The sequence below is a fragment of the Staurois parvus genome, unplaced genomic scaffold (assembly GCF_062004578.1).
Source record: "Staurois parvus isolate SC_StPar_1 unplaced genomic scaffold, SC_StPar_1.0 ptg000261l, whole genome shotgun sequence".
Taxonomy (NCBI): domain Eukaryota; kingdom Metazoa; phylum Chordata; class Amphibia; order Anura; family Ranidae; genus Staurois; species Staurois parvus.
The window spans coordinates 4531419-4550156 of record NW_028318057.1 but is presented as its reverse complement, the minus strand read 5'-3'; the positions used below and the strand labels follow the sequence as shown (position 1 = coordinate 4550156).

The window sequence follows — 18738 nt, the reverse complement described above, 5'->3', positions numbered from 1 at the left end:
AAGCTCCAAGGAGCAGGGCCCTCGAACCCCTCGTGTATCACATTGTATTGTTATTGTACTGTCTCATTTATTGTCTCCCATTGTAATGTACAGCGCTGAGCGAACCATTGGCACTTTATAAATACTGTATAATAATAATTTTTGCTGCTCTTTGATCCATTTTTGCTGCTCTTTCTCTCCTCCATGCTCCATGTGGCAAACAGAGAAACATAACAGAAAGGTTGAGGAAGACTCCCCCATCCCAGTCCTAGGATTACCATGGCTGTCCTCATCTCTGCCCTCTGAAGTCCTTACCTACCCAACAGTAGGCAGTACCACTCAGATGGCTAAGAAAACTTTCGAATCCACCAATATCTCTTCTAACCCTGGTAATCAGAAACCCTGACTTCCCCCTAGTTCTAATCAATAGGATTCTATACTGCTATGCAGGGGTGTAGAATTTATTTTAAAAACTACTTGTCCGGGGACTAAATCAGGGTCCCAGTCTACTTGTCCCTCATGACAATTGTCTTGATAAAAAAAAAAAAGAATTTTATACACTTCCCTGCCTGTCTCCATCACAGCACCTGGGGACTAGCAGGGAGGGGAAAGACATTTCATTGTGACAAGCACCAATTGGGTACTCATCAGGAAAGGGGAGTGTCAAGGTATCCTAATGCTCAGCAGAAGCGCATGTGCTGAGCAGGTAAATGAGGCGTCGACCTCAATGAGAAAAAAAAACTTTTTTCCTTCAGGTTACCTTTGCACAGGGAAACAGTTGGGTGCTCAGTTCAAGCTCCAGTGTAGCATGAGGATCTGTACCCAACTGTACATGTGCTGGAATCAGGGAAAACAAGCCAAGCACCTAGCTAAAGCCATAGAGGTATCTGAAGTCTCTTAACTCCTTACATGCCAGACTACAGCACAAGCATGGGGTGCTAGTACTGCTGTGAAATCCTGAACCCCCCTCGTGTATTCCTGGAGATCGGCACTGATAATAATGATGACCTGTACCTGTGACCCTGCTCGGCTGTAATGGTACCCGAGCTTCTGAATGCCAACAGCTAAAGTGCCTGTGTTGTAGTCTGACATCTAAGGAGTTGAGTGACAGCTCGGCTTGTATTTCCTGATTCAGGCGACAGAAACAAATCAGGCGCAAATCTTCACGGTATGTGAAGATGTGCATGCTGTGTATCAGTGAAGGTGTTAAGAGTAGAGGACTAGGTCTGGTGTGCGAAGATGTGTAGCAGTGAAGGGGTTAAGAGTAGTGGGCTGGGTCTCATGGTCGTTTCTGGGGGCAACTATGGAACATATCAAAATGGGGGAGGGAATGCTGTAGTAGATTTCCGCACTCTATTCCACCCCATCAGCACAGGTCAGGGTCAATGAGGTGCTTTCTGATGTGTTCCCTATCAGCAATGGGAACCAGCAGGGATGCCTTTTATCACCCCTAATCTTCATACTCACAATGGAACCCTTTTTGAGGACCATCAGGGCTCATCCAGATATTAAGGGCATCATGGCAAAGAGCATGGAACACAAACTGGCTGCCTATGCGGACGACTTAATCTTCTTTGTGATGGTACCAGTCATCTCTCTGCTGTCCTTGATGCAAGAACTTCGACTCTATGAATCTCTCTCAAACTTTAAGATAAACTATTCCAAATCAGAAGCCCTGGGTATTGCAATAGACCATTCCCTTCAGCAACAAATCGCATCCCAGTTCCATTTTAAGTAGACTGCTTCTCACGTTAGATATCTAGGAACGAATATTCCGGGGGATCTACGATGGACATTTGAACTTAACTTCGCCTCTCTTGTTAGGACAATCAAACCGGACCTGCTATGCTGGGACACAGAGGTCTTCACCTGATTCGAGCCTATCAATATCTTGAAGATGAATATCATGCCGAGGCTTAGCTATCTGCTTCTGGTCCTCACGGTAAGACTACCATCCGGTTTCTTGCCAGGGTTGAGCTGTACTTTCCTGAAATTCATATGACTTTGGAGGAATATCCTCTCCTTGCCCAAGGCCAGGGGAGGAGCTGGATTCCCAGACCCCGTGAAGTACCACAAAGTGGCACGTCTTGCAAGAGTGGTTGACTAGTGTGTTACGCACAATGCACAATGCCTCCAGAGGGCATAGCTGGGGGCATTCTTACACTCTTTACCCACTGAGTTTATCAATTTGCGGGAGCCGTCCTCGTTTGAGTGTATATGTATGGCGGTGAACCACTACGACACTCGCTTTCTCGTTTGTATGCCTCATTGATAGCCTCTGAGGCTCCACCTGAACTCCCATTTTTACAGCTATGGGAAAGGGACCTAAACATTACTTTTCTCAAAAGCAGAATGACAGAATCTTACTCTTTGCTCATAAGGTTCCCTGGCCAGCAGATACCAGGAGTGGAGATACAAACTTCTCAATATATGTACAGGATACCAGAGACACTTCATCGCATGTTCCCCCAGGTCTTGAATTCATGTTGGCGGTGCAAGAACTCTGTGGGGTCTCTACTCCACATTTTTTGGGAGTGTCCCAAGCTGTGAACCATGGTGGAACAGACGGTACAAACATTAACGGGAAGATCCCTTGGAGGAAATCCCACGGCTTTTCTCCTTCATGATACACCCCTTTCAAACAAACGTTTCAAGAACTCTCTCTTAAAACATCTTCTCAATATGGCAAAAGCCTGCATCCCAGCACTGTGGAAAAATCCATTACCCCCTACCAAAGCACATTGGCTTGCCAGAATCAATGAGATTCAAGAAATGGAAACCATGACTATGATGCTCAAGGAGCAAGTAGAAAAACACTGGAAAATCTGAACCCCTTATTTTTTTCTACAAGGATCAAACCGTACTGGCCTCCCAATCATAAGATAAATAGGGCAGGCGTGCAACTCACCACACTGGCCAGTAGGCTAATGGGATCACCAGAGCATGAAGCCTCTCCTTTTTCTAAACTTTGTGTTGGTAATTCATCCCTCTCTTCTATATATTCCCACTGAGGCTGAATGTTGTTTTCTTTTTTCAATGGTAAATATGCAAAACGAAAGAAGAAATTGTATCTTCTGTGGGTGTGGCTAAAATTAATTGGCTTCACATGTACTAATTGTATTGCATACTTCAGAGTTTTATAAGTTGTATGTTTGGACATAACTGTGTACCTATTGCTGTGCCAAGTTTATCTACATTCCATTCAAATGTCATCTTATTGTAAAAGTCATTATACTATTTCTTCAAAATAAAGAATTAAAAAAAAAAAGAGTAGTGGGCTAGATTTGGTGTGTAGCAGTGAAGGGGTTATGTATAGTGGGCTAGGTCTGGTGTGTGAAACTGTGTAGGAGTGAAGAGGTTAAGTGTAGTGGGCTAGGTCTGGTGTGTGAAGCTGTCTGCCTCTCCTGAGGGAAGGGGAAGGCTGATCTCTGAAATTTCCTAAAGAATTATATTTGTTTTCTCTAAATTTATTAAGTCACCATCTCCAGAGCGCATGAAAATATTTACTTTCCACTCAGATACACCACATTAACCTGTTGGAGGATGATTTGTTTGTTTTCTGATTTCTTATCAGAAAAGCAACCAAGTTCAGAAGCTGCTCAGAGGAAGTGTGCTGATGCCTCAGCCCTGGCACACTGACCAGTAGAAGGAGGGACGGGGAAAGAGGACAGGCGGCTCTTGGGAGGCTACGGAAGTAGCAGACATGGACTCTTCGAAGCAGCCGGGCAGAGAGAGCTGAGTAATCACACCAACCATCTCAAACACGGGGAGGGGGGAGGCAGAGGAGAGAAGGAAAATGCAGCAATCATCATCACACTCACTTTCTTAAACGCATCAGCTGCAAATGACTATCCGTGTTCAGTCCTGACAAGCCGGACTAAAACTGCTTGTTTCCCCCTGTAGTAAGCTGCATGGCTCCCCGAGGCTGATCCTCTGCAAACCAGCAGCAGGGCTAAATGTCAAAGAAAACCACCTGCCCCGCACTGCATGTCCTGGGCGTCAGGCGATATGATTTGCACATCCCTGTTATGTTAAGCAGATTTTGTCTTACCAGGGTAAATGGCTTGACTAGACAGAACTTAGCGTGATGCTTGACCCTCCTTTGGACTTTTGAGATGCTCTTCAGCTCAAGCATTTCTTGATATTGGTCTATATGAAGTCTCATGCACTCAACACTCAACACTTTCCTACATATACATATACAGAGGGGCCCAAACAAATGCATAAACACTTCAACATGAAAAATATATGCATCAAAATTTTATTACTAGATTTATATAAACGTCAAAGGGTAGCTGTAAGTCATGCTTGAATTATGCAATTACATTAGGTGCTCAAAATAGTCATCATTACCATCCAGACACTTTTGATTTTAGCAATCTACTGCATGAACAACATTGACCAGAGTGTCCACAGTAATTGCTCTACATAATTTTGCAATTTCTTCCCGTAGTGCAGTCAGTTTTCTATGGTAGACTGCATTCTTAAGTGTTCCCCACAGATAGCAACTGAGGATGTGAAGGGAATTCAACAGCACCTATACACCCTATCCAACATCCTGGCAGAATGTCATCGAGATAGTCTCTTACATCTCGGTGGTAGTGAGGTGGTACACCATCTTGCTGGAAGTTTAATTCCTCATCTGCATAAGCCACATGAATGGCCAGTAAAATGGGTGTGCGAAGCATGTCGAGGTACACAGGACTAGTGACCTCGCCTTAAAAAAAGAATGGTCCAATTAAACCCCTAGATGACAGTTCACACCAGACATTGAGCCCCGGTAAATTTACAACTTTGTCCACACTAATGTGAGGATTTTCAGAAGCCCAATAAACACAATTATGATGGTTTACTGTACCATTTAGTTTAAACTGCGCTAAATTAGACCACACCATTTTCTGTACAACCTCATCCTCATGTATGTTCTATGCGTGATCTGCTATTTCCTGGCTCATATGCACATTGATTGACAGACTTTTTGCGGCAGCATGTAAACTGTTGCAACACCATATTCAAGTAAGCATGTTGCTGTGCGACGCCTCCCAAATCTTTGCTTGTGCACGTCACACGCAGTGTAATCGGTTCAGAACTTATCACTTATATGTGATTACTAGTCATGTTGGTGGTTCTGTTCCAAACTCGTGTCACCATTGTCGTTGAACTTCACACACATTTTCAAATTTACAATACCATTTCAAAATGGTCTTGCGTTCCTCGAAAGTCCAGCTTACCTTTTCTTTGACTCTTGCTGTTTTCTTTGACTCTGTCCTGACGGTCAAATGATGACATCAACAATGGTGCGACTACTGACATCTTTAGGGGAATATAATACTACACATTGCTGCCATAATTCAATATGGTTAATTAAAAAGGGCAAAGATAACAACTTTTGAAGTGTGCATACATTTTTTGGGCCCCTCTGTACATTGTAAGCAGCCTGGATGCTGCTTCCAATTGCCCATGTTTAAAAACAATGGGAGCAGAAGCTAGGGATTACATGACCCCATAACAAAGGGAATGCATTTTACATATCAAAGGTCCCTAAACAGGACAAAAGGCCATGATTTGAGGTTAGAAGAAAGGAGGTTTAACCTTAGATTTTGGAAAGGGTTCTTTACTGTTAGAGCACTTAAACTGTGGAAATCCTTCCCCAGGAAGCTGAGAGTATTGACAGCTCACACACATATAGGATGAACAGGATGGACCTATGCCTTTCTTCAACCTTATAAACTATGTACGTTTCACACACAAATCTCCAATAGCTAACAAACTTCAAGAGATGTGGTATAAAATATTAACAAGTTGATGCAAGGTACCCCATGTGCTACATAAAATGAACTGTCAAATACCTGCTGGTGCTGCGGTGTTACTGGGGGCACAATGTCATACATCTTTTGGTACTGTTCCAAAATTCAGTCAAACAGCTCATCATGGGGATAATAAACCCTGTGGCTTGTCTTCTCCACCTGACAGATAGACACCCCTTGAAGTGCAGCAAAAGTGCACTTTCTTATTCTTTGGAAACAGACCATCCACCCAGAAAATGTTTATGGTATCTGAAAATCAATGATGTCCTCCAAATGGAGTTTTTAACCTCTACTCTACACAGCACAGCCAAAAAATGCCATTAATGCCTTGATTTATTTTTAGGGGTTTTTTTTAGTGCCATGATTATCAATAAAACATTCAGATAAATGCAATAACCACTGTCTCTATTTATTTTCTGCCCATTATGAGTGCTTAATTCCATTGCTGAAAATAATTTTGTCATACCCAGAAGGTGGGTATGTGTTAAAAAATAACCCACCTCACGTATTAAACGCTAAGTCACCTTTAGGAAAAAAATAAAAAATGTGCATATTTTTGCAGAAAATAATTTGTGCATTTATTATTGTTTTCCTGCAGGAGCCTGCAATGCATTGCATCAACAATCAGTGGATTGTAGATGCAATGTCAGGCTCCTGTGCACTCTTCCTTCAGCTTTCTGCCTACCGCTGCACTGATCAGAGCACTTGTAGTCCATTGAGAACTAAAAGCAGTCTGCCGTGGTGGAAGACAGGACTTGTAGTTTATTCATATACAGAGTTCTGTGAATGAATGATGCAGCTGTGAAAGTGTTTGCAAGGGAGAACCCCAGCTCACTGGGAAAGGGGTGGGGGGGATAAGGGGGCCAGTTACATGTTACACTCTAAATACCAGTGTAACATGTAACATGTTCTAAAGGTGAAATTAGCCTTTGAAAATGCTAGGTTTTCCATTGATTCTACTGCAGTCACTACATTCCATATAACTTCAGGAGTATACTGTATACATATGATACAGACCTATTATAATAAGGTAAGTAGTTAAGAAAAGCAAGAATATTTAATTTCCTCCACATTTCATACTTACTCCACATTTCTCATCACCCGAAATGGACACTCTCTGATATTCCCGTTCAAGAGGAATTTCCTTTAGGAAGTAATCAACTAAATCTTCATGTTCCTCTTTATATGACCTGAGAAAGCAAAATGAGAGGAAAAAGATAGAAAGAAGAGTAAGAGATGGATACAAAAAAGTGGGAAAAGATGAGTGAAAAAATGATAGAAATAAAATTGTAATGATGGACAAAGGTAAAGGATAAGGCTGGATTCACACTTATGCTTTTGCGTTTGCATTTTTTAGGTGTTTTTTTGATGCACATCATGATGCATAGATATGTGTTGCCGTTATAATTTGCATTGACAGATGAAAAAACAGACATTGATTTCACTGGTCACTGTGTGTCACACACAGATGGCTGCTTATATGTAAACTAGTACCACTAAAAAAAAAAAGGCAAATATCTGCACATGAGTTAACTAGCACTAAAACACATAAGTGTGATTTGCCCAAAACATACAGGAAGACCAAGCCATGTTTTAAATAGGTTAATGTTCAGTCAGAGACGACAGGAGTCACTCACTCTAAGTCTGAGCTGCTGTCAATTTTCAGAAAGTCCTGTTTTGCTCTAAGTAAAATATCAGGCTCAAGTCTATGGAGAAAAGCAGGTTTGAAAAAAAAGAAGAAAAAGAAGAGAACAGGACAGAACAGAAAGAACAGATAATAAACAGTTAATGAACTTATTTGTTCCACAGTTTATCACCATTAACCACAAGCTTTTAATATCCCTTTATAAACATCTTGCAGCTTATCAGTTCCACTACTCAATTTACATTTACTTCTATATACATTACAGAAACACTTGCACTTTTTTTCTTCTACTTTACACTGTAGGCTATATCACTGTAGGCTATACCATTTCAAATGGCTCTTTTTATGTGATCAGCTAACTAATCATTATAGTATATTATGTGTCCTTACTTGATATCCTGGCTTATTTGACGTTCTAACCGCTGCCTTCTTTCCTCGAGTTTCTCAATAGGGCTCTCCTCTGGAAATTCATATGGAGCAGAACGCATTTCACTGTCAGCAAGGGAGCGGCTGAAAAGTTCCTAAAGAAAAAATATTTATTTCAGGTATTAATACAGCGCTGACAATTTACACAGCCTTTTAATACTTCATATTCCAATCAGTCCCTGCCCTTAATGAGTTTACAATCTAAGATCTTTATCGAACAAGCATACACTAGGATCAGTTTTCACAGGAAAAAAATTACCTACCAGCATATTTTTGGAATGTGGGAGGAAATCAGAGTACATGGAGGAAACTCACACAAGTATAGGGTAAACATCCAAAACCCATGCAGATAATGCCCTGACCAGGATTTGAGTTGGGGACATTAATCCTGCAAGGCAGAAATGCTGATCAACAGCCCACTTTGCAGCCTGGGATAGGTTCTGTAAAATTTGCTAGCTAAAATTAAATCAACTGCTGCTAGGGAGAAGCATGAGCTGCTTGCTATCTCTATGCACTTGTGACTTTGGTCCTGCAAGACTTGTGGTCTGATAAATGAGATGGTCTAAAACATAATCAGTGTGAAGCACAGTAGATATTTTCTAAAACAGAAGGTATTATGTCTCACTTGCATCACAAATTCAAAATAAGGGGTTAAAACCTCATATTACGATAGTCGACAGGGCATGCAAATCTTTACTATTTGCACCTGGGCCAATTGTGCATCCAGGACCAACGGTTTATAGCATGGATACAATATTATCAAATAGTTGTTTGGCTCCTTTTTAAATCACAATGATAACAGAAATCACCCAAATGACCATGATCAAAGTTTACATACCCTGGAATGTTTGGCCTTGGTACAGACACACAAGGTGACACACACAGGGTTAAAATGCCAATTAGAAGTTAATGTCTTACATCTGTGACTTTTTATATTGCAATTAGTGTCAGTGTATAAAAATCAATGAGTTTGTTAGCTCTTACATGGAAACACTGACTAGGCTAGATACTGAGCCATGGGGATCAGAAAAAAACTGTCAAAAGTCATGCGTAACAAGGTAATTGAACTTTATAAAGATGGAAAAGGACATAAAAAGAGGTCCTAAGCCTTGAATATGCCAATCAGTACAACATGATGACACTTCAACAAAAATGAGCTGCATGGTCGAGGTGCCAGAAAGAAGACTTTACTGCATATATATATATATATATATATAGATATATATATATAGATATATATCTATATATAGATATATGTACAGTGGATATAAAAAGTCTATGCACCCCTGTTAAAATGTCAGGTTTCTGTGATGTAAAAATTTGAGATAAAGATAAATCATTTCAGAACTTTTTCCACCTTTAACCACTTGCCCTCCTGAGGATTTACTCCCCTTCTTGACCAGGCCATTTTTTGCGTTACAGCACTGTGTTACTTTGGCTGACAATTGCGCCTGTGCGTTGATCGCCTGTGCTTTTTTTATGTTTTGCACTTTAAAAAAAAAAGATCAATCATTTTGAGAAAAAAAAACAATATTTTTGACTTTTTGCTATTAAACATGTCCAGCAAAAAAATTTAAAAAATCAAATTTCGTCATAAATTTAGGCCAAAATTTATTCTGCTACATGTCTTTATTAAAAAAAATCCCAATATGTGTAAATTAATTGGTTTACGTGACAGTTATAGTGTTTACAAATTGCGGTATACAGGTGAAACTCGAAAAATTAGAATATCGTGCAAAAGTTCATTTATTTCAGCAATGCAACTTAAAAGGTGAAACTAATATGTACTCAGTACTTGGTTTGGGCCCCTTTTGCAGCAATTACTGCCTCAATGTGGCGTGGCATGGAAGCTATCAGCCTGTGGCACTGCTGAGGTGTTATGGAAGACCAGGATGCTTCAATAGCGGCCTTCAGCTCTTCTGCATTGTTCGGTCTCATGTCTCTCATCTTTCTCTTGACAATGCCCCATAGATTCTCTATGGGGTTCAGGTCAGGCGAGTTTGCTGGCCAATCAAGCACAGTAATCCCACTGTCATTAAACCAGGTTTTGGTGCTTTTGGCAGTGTGGGCAGGTGCCAAGTCCTGCTGGAAAATGAAGTCAGCATCCCTATAAAGCTCGTCTGCATGGTAAAAGGCTGCTGTGATTGGCCTTTTACCATACCATGTGATCAGCTGTGTTCGTAGGACACAGCGGTCACAGAGATGGCTGGTTGCACATGCCCCCGGGGGTGCGCAGGAGAGCGCAATCTGGGAGGACGTCATATGATGCCCTCCCAGAACTGGCCGGCCGCAGTGAAGCCGTCATTCGGCTATCTGTGGTCGGCAAATGGTTAAACTAATATTTTGTTGAAGCACCTTTTGATTCTATTACAGCACTCAGTCTTTTTGGGTATGAGTTTTGTACATCTTGACTCTTCCTTGCAAAAACACTCCAAATCTGTCAGATTGCGAGGGCATCTCCTGTGCACAGCCCTCTTCAGATCACCCCACAGATGTTCGATAGGATTCAGGTCTGGGCTCTGGCTGAGCCATTCCAAGACTTTAATCTTTTTCTGGTGAAGCCATTCCTTTGTTGATTTGGATGTATGCTTTGGGTTGTTGTCATGCTGAAAGATGAAGTTCCTCTTCATGTTCAGCTTTCTAGCAGAAGCCTGAAGGTTTTGTGCCAATATTGACTGGTATTTGTAACGGTTCATAATTCCCTTTACCGTGATTAAGGCCCCAGTTCCAGCTGAAGAAAAACAGCCCCAAAGCATTATGCTGCCACCACCATGCTTCTCTGTGGGTATGGTGTTCTTTTGGTGATGTGCAATGTTCTTTTTGCGCCAAAAATATCTTTTGGAATTATGGCCAAAAAGTTCAACCTTGGTTTCATCAGACCATAACACATTTTCCCACATGCTTTTGGGAGCTCCTCAGCTCACCCCATCCGTTCCCTCACGTATCACCGATTTACTAACAGACATATCAGACTGGATGTCACACCACTTCTTAAAACTCAATCTATCCAAAACTGAGCTCATATTATTTCCTCCCCCACATGCCTCTTCCCCTGATTTCTCGGTCAGGATCAATAGCACCACTATGAACCCATCCCTGCATGCTAGGGTGCTAGGGGTAACCCTGGATTCTGAACTATCCTTTCAGGCCCACATCCAATCCCTGTCCAAATCATGAAAACCTCAACCTCCGCAACATTTCCAGAATACGCCCCTTTTTAACCAATGATACCACAAAGCTCCTAATTCACTCCCTGGTTATCTCTTGCCTCAACTGCAACTCCCTCCTCAATGGCTTACCTTTACATAGGCTATCCCCCCTCCAGTCCATCATGAATACTGCCGCCAGGCTCATCCACTTTACCAACCGTTCAATGTCTGCTACCCCTCTACCCCTGCCAATCCCTCCACTGGCTTCCACTTCCTCAATGAATAAAAATCAAAATACTAACAACAACTTACAAAGCCATCCACAACTCTGCCCCAGCTACATCACCAAACTGGTCTCAAAATATCAACCAAACCGCTCTCTTCGATCCTCCCAAGACCTTTTGCTCTCTATTTCCCGTGTCACCTCTTCCTCTGCTTGCCTCCCGGACTTCTTCCGAGCTTCTCCCATCCTATGAAATTCCCTACCCCAATCTGTCCAGCTATCTCCTAATCTATCCACCTTTAGACAATTCCTGAAAACCTTTCTCTTTAAAGAAGCCGATCCTGCTTCTATCTAGTAAACTGCCATTTATTTTCCTCACCAGCTCATCCCCCCACAGCTATTACCTTTTGTATCACTCAACCCTTCCTCCTAGATTGTAAGCTCTAATGAGCAGGGCCCTATTTTTCCTCTTGTACCAAATTGTATTGTAACTGTAATGTCTACCTTTATTTTGTAAAGCGCTGGTCAAACTGTTGGCGTTATAAAAATCCTGTATAATAATAATAATAACTCCCTATGTATTTTATTTGTGATGGAAGTATGATACTTTCTGTTTTAATAAAGTTCTACTGTGCTTAACCCTTTTCCAGCCCTCAAATTTTCTTAATACAGTCTGTATGGCCAGAAAGTGGGGGGGGGGGGGGTTGTTAGGGATCAACCAACAACGTGACCATTGTGATTGTCTGTCACAGTGCTCACGTGATCAGGAGCTGGTCCTGCCAACACCCGATCATTAGTATGGACCAAGAACTCTCTTTGACAGTTCGTCTCTGTGCTGGATGTGTGCAGAAAACACGATCTCAGCACAGAAAGCAATAAAGTCCCCCCTCTTTATTGCAGCATAGATACATGGACAGCAAGAGGTTAACTTTGGTCTGCCTGACACACTGGGGTCTTTTTATAAAACAGTAAACGTGATTTCATTTTCTGGTGGAAAATCAACTAGTTTTATTTAGAATACATGCAGAGAAAGTTTGCCAGATGTCAGATTCACTGCTTTATAAATATGCCCCATGCTGTTTTTCATTTCCTTCTCAGGGCCGATAACATAAAAAAATAGCATTCAATTATTGGATTCTGCCTTAACTAATAATAAAGTATGCATGATTGTAGTAGAGACATTCAATTGTAAAAATAAGTCGGGCGGAGACTAATATGACTGATATATTTGAAATAGTATGTGATTGCTATATGAATTCAGAAAACAAAAATGAAATAGTGCAGTATGTCCAAAACACTAAATATTTCATTTACCAATGTGCAACATAAGGTGAATAAGACCTGTATTCACCAACCATTCAGTCATGTAAAGAAAAAGCTCCCATGAGGCCCAGTTTCATTTCAAATCATTTAGCACTTAAGGCCTCATGCACATAGGGCTTAAAGAACACAGGTTTACAGGTGTTTATTATTTTTTGCCAGTCTGCAAAAGTACCTTTATGTTAGCCTATGAATCCATGCATATAGGTATTTACTGGCATATTAGAGGAGAAGCACTGACGGTCTGAAAAAAACCCATTACACCCTATATATGGTTGTAACATGTAACATATTACAAAAGGTGAACCTACCTTTCATCATGAGGGTGGCATTTTTATAACAGATACTCCATATTGTATAAATATGAATTGTATAAAGGGACAGTAGAAGTTCAATTACATGTTCTTTACAGCATAGAACATATCACTGCAAGAAACTTGCAGTCAACAGACTCCGGAGCTCCACCTTCTGGCTAAAGAGAGTAAATATGTAATGAACAAAATATGCACAAAACAATATTCTCTTTAACCACTTGCCCTCCAAAAGATTCCTGACCAGGCCTGTTTTTGTGATACTGCGCTGTGTTACTTTAATTTAAAATTGCGCGGTCATGCAACGCTGTACATAAATGAACTTTATGTCCTATTTTTCCCACAAATAGAGCTTTCTTTCGGTGGTTTTTTCGGTGATCATGCAACACTGTACATAAATGAACTTTATGTCCTTATTTTCCCACAAATAGAGCTTTCTTGCGGTGGTTCTTGGTGGTTTTTATTTGTTGCGCAGTAAACAAAAAAAATACAGACAATCTAAAAAAACAAAACAATATTTTTGACTTTTTGCTATAAAACATATCCAGTAAAAAAATTTAAAAAATCACATTTCATCATAAATTTAGGCCAAAATGTATTCTGTTACATGCCTTTGCTAAAATAAAATCACAATACCTGTAAATTAATTGGTTTACATGAAAGTTATAGCGTCTACAAATGGTGATATATATACTGGATATTTTATTGATTTTATTGTTTTTATACTAGTAATCATAGTGATCAGTGACTTATAGCGGGACAGCGGCGAGCATTCTAACACTGGATGGGAACTGACTAACTGCCACTGACATCCCAATGACACTAATACAGTGATCAGTGCTAATAAAAAGCTTACACTGTACTAATGACACTGGGCAGGAAAGGGTTAACATCTGGGGCGACCAAAGGGTTAACTTTATGCTATTTTACATCATGTGCCCTGTGTGTTTTACTAAGAAAAAATGCTGCTGTGTATTTCTCTTGTAATTGCTGACAGGAGAGAGACCTATGTTGTTTACACACAGGTCTCTACCGTTAGTGCTACTCAGCGATCGGGAGGTGCCGGTGGGGAATCTCCAGCCGGGACATCTGTAGCCGCCAATGGCGGTGCGGGTAGGGAGGCGCACATGCGCCCCCTACCTTGAAATGCAAATCACGTATATATACGTGATTTTGCGCAGCCGTGCCGCACTGCAGAAATACTTCTGCTATAGGGCGGAGGTGAAGCGGTTAACCACCTGTCATCCACCCACAGTATTTCTACGCGGCCCGTACGACTCAGTGAACTTCTTGGTTTTCAGATGCACATGACTGGAGACATCCCAAGTTTGTCAGCAGGTTTCAGCCAATGATTTTGACTGAAGCCTACTGATCAGCTGTGGCCAGTCACAGTGCAGAGTTCTGTGTTTACAGACACACAGAACTCTATACACAGACAGCAATCTGGCTGTTTCTTCTTTCTGAAATCAAATCTGACTTCAGGAAGAAAAAACAGCCAGATCTGTGAGCAAAACCAGCACACATTACACTTGTTAGGCACACAGTTACTCCTTGATTTCCCCTTGATGTTAGCCTCTTCTCAGCCAGTGTCATACGTACAGTGTTATCACTGATCACTGTATTAGCTTCACTAGCGACATCAGTGTCAGTTAGTGTCCCTCCCAGCCAGTATCTGTTAGAGCCAAATTGCTCACCACACTATCACAGTCACAGTATAAATCTTTGATCACTTCTATTAAATGTATAGTGTCTAAAGCTGCATAAATTCCAGTACATATCATAGTTTGCAGATGCTATAACTTTCACAGAAACCAACTAAAATACACTTATTGGAATTTTTTTTTTTTTACCAAAGACATGCAACAAAATACATTTTGGCCTAAATTTATGGGGAAATTTGATTTTATTGGATATGTTTTATAACAGAAAGTAGAAAATATTGTGTCTTTTTTTTCAAAATTTTCTGGGTTTGTTCGCATTTATAATAAAAAATAAAAAATTAAATTATCAAATACCACCAAAAGAAAATTCTATTTGTGAAAAAAATACATGTAATTTGGGTACAGTGTTGCATGACCTAGCGATTGCCAGTTAAAGTAGCACAGTGCTGAATAGCAAACAAATGCCCTGGTCGTGATGAACCTTCCGGAGTTCAGTGGTTAACCTATGCATATGGAAAAAAGTCAGAAGATCACTTCAGAAAGGGCTGAAAGGGATCTGAACCAAAGACTTCTGCGGTGCCTGACTGTGGCTCTTCTAGCTGTGCCAACTGAAATGCTGGACAGCTCCTTGTCTGATCCCATGTACATTCCTGCTTTTTACCTTGTCTCTGTTGAACCTTGGATGCTTTGCTCCTCCCATGAACTTCCTATTTAAGCCACGTTCTTGCAGCTCCTGTTTGCAAGATCATTATGTTCTCTCCTGCCAATATCTTGCTCCTTGCAAACCTGCTGCTATCCTTATCTTTGCTACCACTTGTTATTGACACATGGCTTGTCCATTGATTACTCGTCACTGACCTTTTGGCTAGTTCAATGCTTTTGCTTGTTCCCTATCAGCTTCGTCTTCTACCTGATCCCCACTTGCTATCTTCCTGCTGAGGAAATCCAAAGGGCCATGACCGGGCATTAGCATTCAGCGAAACTCTTCTTCACCATCCAAAGCTTTGGGGAAGACTGGCTAATGCTTAGACCACCTTGGGTGAGCATGTATCATCCACTAGAGGGATATGCTTCTGTACTCATCCAGCTGACTAAGGCATGAACCTTTCTACTTCTACAGCCACTGCCCTCCACGCCAGACTGTGATATACATTCAATTACCAGGAATTTACTGCACATTGCTATGCCCAACTTCTATCCATGAAAAAACAATACTGTTCAAAGTGAGGGTGCTTACGTTAACAGCTAGCCAATCACATCCAGCATCTGAATCCATTTCTTGATTCTGCTGTTTCCTTTTCCATTGGATGGGAAAGCTTTGATATATGAGATTTGGCAGAGACACACAGATAACAGCTCAGTATACCAATTACACATTATTAATACACATATAAAGTCTTCTCCTGTTGCAGAGCCCTGGTGGCATACTGGCCACATTTCACACCATGTGCAAATGTGCGTAAGGTACAGACACTCTCTTCGCTTCCAGTACATATAGTAGTTGTTCATCCTGGGTGTTAATGTTGTAGGAAGGGTGACAGCAGTAGCTGTCAGACAGACAGGAAGGCTGTGGCCTGGTGGTTGAGAACCACTGAACTAGAATACTAACTGTAAAAAGATGGAGTGCTTTATTAATAGATACACTTATTTGTGGAATGCCTTCCAATTTTGTGTACCTTTTTGTACGTTGTTAAGGTTCAAAAAAATATTGCCCTAAAGGACCCTTGAATATAGCCTCTTATAAGAAGCCCCTAAAGATTACACACTCAAGGACATTGAGAGAAGATGTAAAAGAATAGCAATTCCAATTGTAGTATACCTCTGCTATTTCCTTGTATTTGCCCTCCATTGATGTTCTTAGTTCCCGGTTCAGTTGCTTCAGACTATGAGGGGTACCAGAGAAAGATTTGGCTGATTGCAGAGGATGAAACTGAGAGGCCCGGAAATCTGAAACAGACAAGGGATGGTAATAGAATATTATTATAGGTTAAAGACAATTCTTTAACAATTGTATACAAAATAAAACAAATGTTTTTGAAATCAAAATGCCATTCAGAATGCTTTCCAGACGCATTTCTAAGATATCAACAAGCCAAATTTTCAAATGAATGGACAAAGAAATAAACTTGAGCTGAAAAAGGAACTTCACTTCCTCCCTTCCCTATTTTTTCTCCCACTCGTACCTGTTATCCAGGGTTGACCTCAATTTACATACTTACCTACCCAGAGAATTTCCAACCTAGTCAAACATTCCTTGTATGAAGTAGTGCACTGTACATGAACTGCTTCAATGTATCTAGCATAGCCATAATAGGAACAAAAACTGGACTTGCGATGACATGCGTTTTTGATGCATTTCCTTGATTTTAATGGAAAACACATCAGGCAAAAAAAATACAATAAGGAAACCACAAAAATGTGATTAACCTATACAGAATTCATTTTTTTTCTGCGCGTTTTAATCAATATGTATAAGCATACTATTGGTCAAATGGCATGACATAAATTAGCCTTTCTCAATCTTTTTTTAACCTGAATGAACCCTTGAAATAATGTTGAGGTCACAGAGAACCCCTGCTAACAATTATCATATCTGCATTTCATGGTAGACCAGCTTAGTCATAAACTGTATACAGGATAAGAGTGGGAAAGGAGGGTCCAACCTGACAGTCATTGCACACCAGAGGCGCTATGTGTGTTTATGGACGCACACAGCCTGGCTCGCAAATGCGTAAACAGAGTAAACAGTGCTGGCAGGGAACTGCTGAAGAGCAGAAAAAATGTGGAACACACATAAACGCTAGATACATCTAACATTTATGCATGCCAATGGGCAGAATAAATGAATATTCTGGCCAAAAGAATGTATTAACGCTCAAATGTTATAGGCTTCTAAATGTGTGTGCAATACACGGTTTGATCAGTAAACTGTATGCTACAAACATGTCCATAGCTCTTCTTCTCCATTACATAGGTAATTGGTAGATTGTAGAAGATAGCTAGTAAGGAAGATAATCTTTGGAGAAGCTCACAAGAAGTGGTGACGCACCATTTCTTGCAAGATCAACATGTGTTCTGTATTTGCTGAAAATGTTCTTTCCTATGGGTCACCTTCATATCTATCTGTGTTCAACCTGTACATTTTTCAGAAAGGATCAGGGACTTTTTGCCCGTAGCAGATTGCGTTTTTGGTTCCATAGACTTAGAATGGAAACACATAAAAAAAACATGAAAAACACATGTAACATGCGCAACCTCCCCATAGCAACACTAACACATCCCAAAAATGCACAATGAAAAAAGCATCAAAAACACATTTAAAAACGTGTGAACAAACACAAACTGCATCAACTGCAACCTGCATAGGTGTGAACCTAGCCTAATGCAGTACTGCAAAAGCGCAAGATGGAGATCGTACAGCTTAGTACAGGAGTTTCATGAAGACAGTGCCTTCAGGGGAACCATGAAGTGAACGCAAAACCAAAAAAGTGTTTCATTTTCTTAATCGGTGTTGGATGATTTCACGCCGGTGCGCAGTGACACATGCTGCTGCAAAATTTAGTAAAACTGGGAAAGGTCTGCTTTAAACGTGTGGAGCATCAGTCTTTTTGATCTTCTGATTAGACAGTAAATCTATTGATAATAGCTTTGTATATTAAATGGTTCGATGTATGGTCACCATTACAGACATCAACTGTTTTTTTTTTGCTTGTGATTCCATTTGATCTAGATAGAAGATCCCTCTTTGCAGCACACAACTCATGAAAAGGTCTAAATAAATAAATAAAGGTAAATATTAGGGTGAAGTCTTCTCCAACACTGCCATCACCCCTCCAGTGACAGCCCCTCTTCTCAGGTCCCCCTGGACCTCCCTCTATCCTGTCCCCAACAACTGCTGTCCCTGCAGTCCACCTCCACTCTCCTTCTCCTGCACCAGTTCCCCCTTCTACCTGACACTCCTCCTTAGCTGTCCCCCGTTCTGTCTGCTGTGCTCCCCCGTGTCGTTCTCCTCTTTTCAGGAAAACCCCATTCTTCCCGGGAGTTGGAACTGACCGTCCAGCTGTTCCTGAATTGAAGCAAAGAGCCGGCTGCCTCCCCCTCCGTGTCTCTAAGAAGTGGAACAGTCCAAGCCGCAGACTAGAGCAGCGTACTAAACAACCTGTGACGGCTATACCAAGTGCTCTGTCAGAAAGGGGGGAGGGACGGCTGAACAGCAA

At 41.0% G+C, this 18738-nt stretch overlaps 1 protein-coding gene across 4 annotated transcripts in view; it reads right to left on the bottom strand.

Annotated features, from left to right (window-relative positions):
* Positions 1-18738, bottom strand: part of AMPD2 (adenosine monophosphate deaminase 2) — a 154829-nt gene that overhangs the window by 94840 nt on the left and 41251 nt on the right. For 2 of the 4 annotated variants that reach the window (XM_089681190.1, XM_089681193.1), the window contains 4 exons: positions 16341-16468; positions 7822-7952; positions 7424-7492; positions 6871-6976 (listed from right to left, as the gene is read on the bottom strand). In XM_089681190.1, the coding sequence (XP_089537316.1) occupies positions 6871-6976; positions 7424-7492; positions 7822-7952; positions 16341-16468 (434 nt within the window). Of the gene's footprint in view, positions 1-6870; positions 6977-7423; positions 7493-7821; positions 7953-16340; positions 16469-18471; positions 18725-18738 lie in introns of those variants that run through there. The other 2 variants (XM_089681192.1, XM_089681191.1) reach the window with 2 other exon arrangements.